A 10207-nucleotide genomic window follows, 5' to 3' on the forward strand; every position below is an offset into this window, starting at 1 on the left:
AGGCAGCAGGTAGCTTGGTCCCATATGTATTTGCATGTTGCAACATCTACAGTACTTGTGTACATAAATATATATGGCCGCATCGCTAATTGGTTAGCTCCGAACCATTTCTCTCTCTCCCAAAACTTAAATTAATGTTGCGCACAACTCCCAAATACATATTCCAGCTATTATATTATATATGGAGACAAGAATTTTTTCATTACAAAAAAGAATCATTACATAACTTATTTGTATATTGTTCGAATCAGCTCATTCTAAATTAATATATTTTAATACGGTGAATTAATCTACTTGTGTATAATTTCCCTCCTGCTGTTCATTACCTCCAACAAATTAACAAGCATATATATGGATAAATATATATAAAATAGTAGTCCTAACTTGTACATGCATTAGTTCTCAAATTTCAATGTGTCAGAGAATGGAAGAAAATGAAGGAGCCTGACTACATATATACTCACCCCACGCACGCACGCACGCACAATTAATCATATATACAAATATATTATTATTCATTTATGACGTTGATTTTTCCAATAACTTGTAGCTGTCTATGTTTCAATGGACAATATGCTTTTATGGGTTTGGAATCAATCAAGAATAAGAATAATAATCAAGATATATATCTATGCATCTAATTAGTTGTGATTTAGTTTATTTATTATTTATGGCACATTATTCCCAGATTTTTCGTCTTCCAGATGGCTGGCACGGCACCTCCATCATAATAATTATTTCCCAACAACAAACAGAGTGTCCAATTATATATTAATCATTATTTACAAATTCCAAAGTAGGGGAGATGAGACTTGTGCAAAAGCGTAGTAATCAACTTTGCCAACTCTTTTAATCAATTGATTATTTGTTGTATATTATATGTCCAGTCTGTTTCTTTGATCCCCCAAAGCCCCTCTCTCTCTCTCTCTCTCTTTATATATATATATATATATATATATCTCTCTCTCTCTCTCTCTTTATATATATATATATATATATATATATATACTTAAATTGAACAAATTAATTTGAAGAGGAATAGCTACTTAAATATTACTCTAATAAACACATAAAATAATAATAGGATTTGGCATTGGGTGGATATGTAGGCAGTAGCTACTTTGTTATCCAGTCTGTTTATTTGACCTTTCAACCTGTCACTAAATTGCATTTAATCATTCACTCTCCACTTCCACTCCTTATTACTTGTCATCATTAATTAATAATATTATACATATACATACATATACGCTTCTCTCTTAACTTTCTTCTATCATCATTTATAGATAAAACTTTCTTTGTCAGTATTTCATTAATAATACTTTTTTTATTCTAACAAATGATTCAAATACAAGTAAAACACACACTCACTCACACATTTGTCTACATTTACCACCACTTTTTTTATTTGATTATAACCTGACATACTTACATGTAGATAAACAGTCACATTCAACCTCAAAAAGTCATTCTTTTAGATCAACCCAGTTCATCTGATTTTGCAAAAACCAACACCAACATAGTTGTAAGAGAAGAAAGAAGAAAAAAAAATAATAATAAGGTAGGCAATTTAATTTTTAATGCTTCTTTTTTACTCCTACAGGAGTTTGTATTTGTAAGGCATTGCCATTTACCTACCACTGATATGTCCATTCCATGCCTTCTTGTTATCCCCACCCCGCCTGCATCACATTACTCCATGTGCTTTCCTGTGCACCTCCCTTCATCTTCAATACAACCTTCTTTATGCCATTTCCTTCTTCAACCAATCTCTACTCCTAACTAAACTCCCTTTATTAAACCCAACACACATCCCATTTTGCATACAATACACAAGAAAAAGCCTGCTGCCTGCTGCCTCTGCCTCTCTCTGGTTTGATATTGGCAATGCAGTTATTTTCTGAATCTGTCCAGGTTTTCATTGTCACTTTGGCTGTGCCCAGTCAAATCAGAGATCTGGGACTTTGAGTTTGATCACTGCAAAAAACAGAATTGGAATTCAGCAATTCCATACTCTTTTATCCGGCTTTACATAGGTAAAATTTTCAATCTTTATCACTTGTTTCTGTGTCTTTCTCTTTTTTCTTCTTCTTTTTTTTTTTTTTTTTTTTCTTTTTGCCCTCTCCTAATGTTGTTTTATATTCTAATCAATATTATGGTCGAAAGAGTCAACATCACCATGTACTGAATTTCAAATTCAGTTTATTCATGTTTCTTATGATTCTTTCTCCTTCATCTCTGTCATAAGGGTGTGTGTATATATCTCTGCTCAATGGGAAGTAAAATGGAAAATTTTCTTCTTTTCATTCTATCGTAAGCAGTCTTTCTGAAACATATAGTCTTGCTCTCATGCTGATAATGTCGTGTGGAATATTGGTTGAAACATATGGAGTGATTCTGTTTTCTGAGCGTCTTTCATCTGTCAGGCAGGCATTTTGAAGTTGGTAAATGGGTTCCGGTTTTAATTTCGATTGGTCCAAGAAAACTCACATCTTTCATCTCAAGGTTTGGGTTTTAGTCACCATCTTTCTCGGCATCTTTATACTACTTGTTCTATTGTTGCTATGGTGTTGTATCGCACGCAAGACATCCAAGAAAAAGAATACACTGCCTATAAGTCTGATTCCGAATGTATCCGGAGAAATCAAAGAAATAAAGATAGACCAGAATTCGGCCAACCATGTCGACCGTGATTCGGATATCTTCAATGTCCCGGAAAAGTATGGTGAAAAAGATTCTGATAAACTTTTGGTGCATTTCAAGAATGACAAGGAAAAGAATGATGATGGGAGCACTCAATCTGGTTCATTTAATTATCTTGACAAGGATGATTCTGCACTTGAATCTGGGGACAAGAAGGGTTCATCACATCCTATCACTGTCGCTTCCCCTCTAGCGGGTCTTCCTGAGCTCTCTCACCTTGGTTGGGGTCATTGGTTTACTCTGAGGGATCTGGAAGTTGCAACCAATAAGTTCTCAAAGGATAACATTATTGGAGAGGGTGGATATGGTATTGTGTATCGTGGCCAACTGATCAATGGTGCAACCGTGGCCGTGAAAAGGCTCCTAAATAACTTGTAAGTTTTTCATGGATTCTGTCCAATTAACATAGAGAACGAAGTTCTTCTTACCTGGATTTATGACTCTTCTAATGTTCTATATGTAGGGGACAGGCAGAGAAGGAATTTAGGGTGGAAGTAGAGGCTATTGGTCATGTCCGGCATAAAAATTTAGTTCGACTTTTGGGTTATTGTATTGAAGGCACGCATAGGTATGACTCCATTGCACTTCCTCTCTGTAAATACATCCCCTCCTTATTATTCTTAATTAAATGATGGTGATTGCAAAATATAGTCCCTGCTCTAACTCCATTGGGAGCAGATTGTGAATTCTGTTTTCTCATTGGTAGTCATAGCAAACAGAACTAGCTCATTTTGTCAAATTTAAAGAGGTCTTCTTGTGAACGCCAAATTATAAGCCTACTTCTGTTTTATTAGGGATCTAAAATAGATACAGTATTGGCTTCTTGTTTTCTGCTGTCTCATTCTGGTTAACGCCAATTTTAATCTTACACTTACATACAATTTATGTTGTAAGAAATAGATCACGAGTGATTTTCTATATATCTTCCGGTTACCACTGCTGTTTTCTTCTAAATCCTGTATGACAATGTCAGTTGAAACTAGAAAAAGTTATCTTCCAGATATGATTATAATACATGAATTCAGGTTGTTGGTATATGAGTACGTCAACAATGGCAATCTTGAGCAATGGCTCCATGGAGCAATGTCCCATCATGGGCACCTCACATGGGAGGGACGTATGAAGATTCTGCTAGGCACGGCTAAGGCGTGAGTCAATGTATCTCTGTGTTTGCCAAATTTGGATTACTAAGTTCTCTATTTCTTACTGTATAAAGATTGATCCCTTGCAGTCTTGCATATCTACATGATGCAATTGAACCCAAAGTTGTTCATCGAGACATTAAGTCGAGCAATATATTGATAGATGATGATTTCAATGCTAAAATATCTGATTTTGGACTTGCCAAGTTGTTGGGTGCTGGGAAGAGTCATATTATCACCAGAGTTATGGGAACCTTTGGGTGAGTATTTGATATGGGATCTACAAATTTTAGACGGGCTTGTTAGCTTTACGTTTAATAGGAATAATGGGAAATTGAATTTTTATCTGAGTCTCATGTTTTCTTACTTGTACAGATATGTGGCTCCAGAATATGCAAGCAGCGGCTTCCTAAATGAGAAGAGTGATGTTTATAGCTTTGGCGTTGTGCTTGTGGAAGCTATAACTGGCAGAGATCCAGTAGATGATAGTCAACCCGTCCATGAGGTATTCATGTGAAGTAGTAAATGTCTTAAGTTTTTGAAAAAGGCATTGACTTGTAATGTTTAGTTCTGAGGAATTAAGTTATTCATGCACTCATTATATAGTGCATCCATGTAATAATATTTCATGGTGATGCAGAAAAGCCTGGTTGACTGGCTGAAAATGATGGTTGCAGCCAAACGTTGGGAGGAAGTGGTTGACCCAAATCTAGAGACAAGGCCGTCTACATCTGCGCTTAAACGAGCTCTATTGACCGCCTTAAGGTGTGTGGATCCAAACGCTGAACAAAGGCCAGCCATGAGCCAAGTGGTGCGAATGCTTGAGTCAGAAGAATATCCAATACCAAGAGAGGTAGACTAGCTTCTAAACAAAATTTATCCCTAGTATTATATTGTTTTGGCAGTGGTGTGTGAATCGCGCATGCTTTTCCACTTCAGGGTCGTAAAAGGCAAAAGGAGAAACATTGATGGGGAGTTGGAGGAGTTGCAATCCAGAGCTGAAGTTGGCCAAAAGAGAAGACATGAGGGAAAACAAATCGCATAGAGATCATCATGCATATAGGAAATACTACTTTTTGGATGTTTTTACATGAAGTTGCAATGGTATAGACTATAGTATGGTGGTAATGGGTATGCCTCAGCCTCAAACACAAATGTGAATGAAGCTGCGGGAACATCCATACATAGTTGTTGGAAAAAGCAGCATATTATTATACCATGATGGTTTTTAATTCCTTTGTTTGAGGCATGCTGTATACAAGGAAGGAAGTAAGGAATTCTATGCTTAATTAATTTAATAGGCCAATTATGTATACAGTTTGTACAGCACGATTTTGACTTATTCAGGTTCTCATAATATTTTCCAACTAAATTACCTTCCTCACCCTTTCCATAATATGAATAAGCACATTGTAGATTAAATTATTAATATTTTTTTAAAATAAATATATATATATATATATATATATATATCTCTTATTTTCTAATGTTTCATATTTGTCTGCATCATCACATATGTGAACAACTAATGAATTACAAATGAAAGGGTCCTGCTTCCAGAAATAACTTACGACTTTTTAGGTCTGATAGCGATATTGTTTACAAATGAAAGACGTCTAATTGTGAATTGAATTTGCCAATGAATTTTAGGAGTTGTCATTTCAAATTAGAAAAAAATCTAGAAAGATCATAAATGTATTATTTGATTTGAAATTCCATGTATTCCTTCAATTTCAAAAATTTTGAGTATGTGAGATGGGGTAATGAACTGTATCCAATTAAAAAAGAAAAAAAGCAAGCATATAAGAAATTCATAATTACTTGCGTGCTTATTGGTGATCTGTTATTCATTCCCATTATTCACTACACTAATTATTGAGGTGCCTACCACACACACACTTCCTCGCGTTTGTCAGTAAACCCAAAGTAAAAATCATTTTTACACAAATCCAACAACCACCCTAATCTGTGCAGCTCAAACTGTTGTACACATAATAATAGTTTCACTTTGCTCTATAGTTCTAACAGCTCTGCATCAGAAAATGCTCACAGTTTTTTTCATAAGAATTCAAATCCGTCAATACCATCATAACATAATAAATATAATAGCCTCGCCAATTCAGCAAGCTTTCGAGGTTTAAGGAGATGAAAGTATTCACAAGTTTGGTGTATCAGTAGAAGGTCCAGATCGAGTATTCAACAGAGGCTGGAGAGCTTTTACTACAATGCTCATGTTTGGCCGAAAATCAGCTTCATATTGCACACACAAGGCAGCAACCGCAGCCATCTGTTTTTCACCAAATCATAATAATCATGAAGCAAGAGTTAGTACATCATATAGCACACATCAAAGGATATTCATTAGATGGGCAACTCAAGTACAATCTCTAACATACGAAAAAAGAAATCAGTTTAAACTATCAACTATTTAGAGAAATAACTCATGTACCTTTGCAACTGCCTTAGGAGGGTATTCGCCATTCAGTCTAGCATCGACACACTGCTTGACCTTGTCTTCACTGAGCTTGGGTGTAGCCTGATTCCAGTGTGCACATTAGTCAATCATATGCAAGCAGAAACAACTCAGAACTAGATGCCGCAAGAAATTAAGCAAAACAATGGTCTTAATATTCCGGAAATAATCACCAAGGAAATGGCATACCCATGTCACAAGACTCTGCTGTCCCCTCGGCAGTGTATGATCGACTGGTTTACGGCCAGTCAACAGTTCCAGAAGTACCACACCGAAGCTGTAAACGTCACTCTTTGAACTTAGCTGCCCAGTCATCGCATATCTACGACCCAAAATAGAAGAATTCAGGCTATACATTTTCAAGGATGGAAGCTACATTTGCAAAGCTAATCAGTTCGTTAAACTACTAGTTTACTACAACTATTCATCTCCAGGAAAGACTCAGAAAAGAGCATACTCAGGAGCATGATAACCAAAAGTCCCAAGAACACGAGTTGAATGAAGACGAGCTGCCATATCAGGGGCTTGATTTGACAAATCAAAATCCGCAATCTTAGCAACATCATCATCAAAAAGTAGGACATTGCTCGACTTGATGTCACGATGAATAATATGAGGCTGTGCCTTCTCATGCAAGTATTCTAGTCCTTTTGCAGCTCCCACAGCAATTTTAACTCTTTGTGCCCATGACAAGACTGGACCTGGCTGTGCACCTTTGACACCTTTGCGTCCTGTATTAACAGCTAAAGTTAGTGTTGTATAAAACAAATTAATATTATTCAAACAAGAGAAGCAACAAACTATAACGAGTGAACATATTCAAGATTGTATTTGCAGGCACTTCTCATAACTACAAAGCCATATAATATAGGAAACCTTTTTAGCAATCAAAAGTTTATTTCTGGAAATATTCTAGAACCAGACACAGGAGACTGGAATATTGGTTATACTCTTTAAAGATCAATGCCTTCGTTTCAAACAATAAGCATCAGAAAAGATCTTGATAATCACAGCCAACTTAAGGAAAGTAAAGATTATAGAATTAATTGCAGCATTGTCCATGTAAAAATCTAACAATTAACTAAAAGAAGACTTAACGTGCACCCCACATACCCACACCACACCAGTTGACTTCACCAACAATTGATTATTCACGGCCATTATTTAGTTTTCCATATTGTAAATATGCCAACAAAAATCTATTATTTGAGGCAAAAGAAGTGAGTTTCACTACAATAATTAATGCCAACTGACCATGAAGAATGTCATGTAGGGACCCATTTGCAGCATACTCATAAGCGAGCACTCGCAGGCCACCATCCACACAGTACCCAAGTAGCTCAACCACATTTTCATGCTTTAATCTGGAGACTATGGACACCTGCAGGCCATTTATTAAGCAACATATCTTGATGGAAACTCATACTCCGGGGAGCTATAACAACATGCAGGGTGTAAAGGCCAGACCTGTGCCAAAAATTCTTGGTCTGGCTGCTTGCTAGAGTCTAACTTTTTAATTGCTGCCGCCTGTCCACTTTTCAGGACTCCGTGGTACACCCTTCCATAGGATCCCTCACCAATCAAAGACTTGGAACCAAAATTATCTGTGATGTCCTTCAACTCATCCACCAGAATGGCAGGGACAGCAATCGGTTGCATAGTGATAGTCTGTTTGTCCTTTTGTGCTGTTTCTGTGGAATGATACCCTGCAGGGTTGCCTACAGAAAAATCTCTGCTAAGTTTAATTTATAGTAAATCAGAAAATCCATAGTGGTTAGCGAAGAACTACAGCTGGAGAAGCGACAGAGGGGTTCACCAATAGAAAGAACATGGTGGAACAATGTCGCTCTTAATATGACATTAACAACTTAAGATCAATTCAAATGAAAAGCATGAATTAACATTGACTGGTTGCTATATTTAATTGGAAGATGAAGGAGTTCTTCCTTTTCACCATTAACACAAGTTAGCAACTGCATAAAACATAACACTAAAAGCAATAAAATGACAAATCAAGACTTGAACTCAGCTTTTATAACCTAAAATTTAGATTTCCGGAAAAAAAATTAAGTTAGTTGCGTGGAGAGAAAACAAAAATCCATTCTAGTCCAATAAAGATTCTTTCAATCCACGCAACTAATCATAAAGTAAATTAGTAAACACTTAATAATTGAAAGCTAGGAAGTAGGAATGAGATAGAAACCTCACCCGCAGAGTGTGTTGTCATGTATGGCCCATTACCCGCAGCTTTATGCATGTCATCTTCCTCACAACAACCAAAGCAACTCATGATTTGCTCACCTAAGAGTACCTGAGGTAGAAAAGCTATCAGAAGACAACCTTAGGTCTCCATGGAGCACAAAACATAGTAGGGCAGTACAAGAGAAAATGAGAGAAAGGGAAAGTGTATCCTAAAGAAATAAGAAGCATCAGAACATAACAATCGACATAGTTGATTGATTTTCAGCATATATACGAATGGAAAAAACTACAAGAAGCAATGTTTTTTCCCCCATTGGCTTGAAGTGGAAAAAGTACTTAATTGGTTCGTTCAATCTATGTTATAATCTGCAGTGGCCCAAAGATAAAACATCTAGAACAATAAGAAATTCCAAAGCCTGAGAAGGCATTTCTTTTGACAAACAACATTTCAGTTTAAGATATGATATGTACACCTTAAATACCAAAGACGAGTCCATTGTAATAGAAGATATAATAACAAGCATAAATAAAAAAGGATGAGGAGATGAAAGGAAATAATTTATAGCAATAGCATCATAATGTTTTTAGAAAAATGACCAAGTCAGCCAAATTAGAGTGAATTTTTGTGTTCATGGAGTTCCTCAGTCAACTGAAGAACAAAAGGATCACTGTTTTTAGCAATCTAAGTTGGCAAAAGTTAAGCTGCGTGGCGCTTGGCATCAAAGGCAGCAGGTAGAAAGGTGGGAGGATCATATTTAAACAAGTGAAAGGTTGAGGAAGAAACAAGTGAAGTAAAGAACAAGTAGAGGTGAGGACCGGGTCATCCCAAAATTACAATCAAATGATATGTGTAATTACCAGTCCTATTTGATCCACTAATTTATAGTCCCTTGAGGAGAAACCCGCAAAAGCAATGTATGAATGTAAGAAAGCACATAAAAAAGAGCACAAGTTATCAGATGACATGAAACAAATTGAATTCCCAAAACAGCAAATAGAATTAGAACGAAATTGAGAGTGGATTAAAGGTGGAAAGTTGGACAGGGTTGATTACTTGTTCTATAGAGACAAAAAGTGAGAAACCCTCACAGATGATGAAAGAGGCAGAATGAATGATGTAGATGGCACATAGATCAGTAAAAGAAAAAGAAATAAAATCCAGACCTGAATAGAGAAAGAAAGGTATTTGCTGATGATGTTGGTGTGCAACTGTTGAAGAGGGTTGAGGAAAGTTGTGAGTGCTGCTGGATGGGGGAGATGATGATGGAGGAGGATGTGAATTGTGAAGAAGAAGACTTGAAGAAGAAAAGGGCAAAGCGCGTGAATTATAATTACCATCTTTATTTATTTAATATTAATAATCATGCAGAGTGTAGAAGAGAATTTAGAGAGCAGTTGGGGTTGGGCTGTCTCTGTCTTTGACTCATATCATATGGGACGGAGCTGTACAATAAGGAAAGGAAGCCCTCTTTTTCTTTTTATGTATATATAATAAATATTTTATATTTTAAAATGTATTATAAATAGAAATAAAATATACAAATTAATATATTATATTAAAAAAGAGAAAAAGAAAAAAAATTATCAATTTGATGGGTATGGCCCAGCGTGGTTTGGGCAAAAAACGAGGTGGGAAACCCAGACACCCCACCTACGTACGCCCAAGCCGAATAAAAAGGCTCAAAGC

General features: G+C 36.2%; 2 protein-coding genes across 4 annotated transcripts; one reads left to right on the forward strand and one right to left on the reverse strand.

Moving 5' to 3' along the window:
- Window positions 1580-5158, forward strand: LOC105156804 (probable receptor-like protein kinase At5g18500). 2 transcript variants are annotated; one of them, XM_011073023.2, is made up of 8 exons: window positions 1580-2036; window positions 2431-3077; window positions 3167-3271; window positions 3729-3851; window positions 3935-4105; window positions 4221-4350; window positions 4486-4698; window positions 4785-5158. In XM_011073023.2, the coding sequence occupies exons 2-8, from the start codon at window positions 2449-2451 to the stop codon at window positions 4812-4814; spliced, it is 1401 nt and encodes a 466-aa protein (XP_011071325.1). In that variant the 5' UTR covers window positions 1580-2036; window positions 2431-2448; the 3' UTR covers window positions 4815-5158. The 2 variants fall into 2 exon arrangements, with proteins under 2 accessions (XP_011071325.1, XP_011071324.1); XM_011073022.2 differs by having other exon boundaries at window positions 1581-2036; window positions 2427-3077.
- LOC105156806 (pto-interacting protein 1) lies at window positions 5762-9873 on the reverse strand. 2 transcript variants are annotated; one of them, XM_011073024.2, is made up of 8 exons: window positions 9685-9873; window positions 8527-8629; window positions 7786-8036; window positions 7573-7699; window positions 6776-7049; window positions 6508-6640; window positions 6295-6381; window positions 5762-6132 (listed from the first exon to the last, which is right to left on the reverse strand). In XM_011073024.2, the coding sequence occupies exons 1-8, from the start codon at window positions 9856-9858 to the stop codon at window positions 6001-6003; spliced, it is 1281 nt and encodes a 426-aa protein (XP_011071326.1). In that variant the 5' UTR covers window positions 9859-9873; the 3' UTR covers window positions 5762-6000. The 2 variants fall into 2 exon arrangements, with proteins under 2 accessions (XP_011071326.1, XP_011071327.1); XM_011073025.2 differs by having other exon boundaries at window positions 8527-8643; window positions 9685-9836.

This window comes from Sesamum indicum, linkage group LG3 (assembly GCF_000512975.1).
Source record: "Sesamum indicum cultivar Zhongzhi No. 13 linkage group LG3, S_indicum_v1.0, whole genome shotgun sequence".
Taxonomy (NCBI): domain Eukaryota; kingdom Viridiplantae; phylum Streptophyta; class Magnoliopsida; order Lamiales; family Pedaliaceae; genus Sesamum; species Sesamum indicum.

Bases quoted from the DNA above. Each gene is read 5' to 3' on its own strand.
- LOC105156804 (XM_011073023.2), top strand. From the start codon at position 2,449: ATGGGTTCCGGTTTTAATTTCGATTGGTCCAAGAAAACTCACATCTTT. The intron at 3,078-3,166 runs GTAAGTTTTTCA...TTCTATATGTAG, and splicing joins AAAAGGCTCCTAAATAACTT to GGGACAGGCAGAGAAGGAAT. The intron at 4,351-4,485 runs GTATTCATGTGA...ATGGTGATGCAG, and splicing joins ATAGTCAACCCGTCCATGAG to AAAAGCCTGGTTGACTGGCT.
- LOC105156806 (XM_011073024.2), bottom strand. From the start codon at position 9,858: ATGGTAATTATAATTCACGCGCTTTGCCCTTTTCTTCTTCAAGTCTTC. The intron at 6,641-6,775 runs GTATGCTCTTTT...TTTGGGTCGTAG, and splicing joins TTTGGTTATCATGCTCCTGA to ATATGCGATGACTGGGCAGC. The intron at 6,133-6,294 runs GTACATGAGTTA...GGTGAAAAACAG, and splicing joins CTCCTAAGGCAGTTGCAAAG to ATGGCTGCGGTTGCTGCCTT.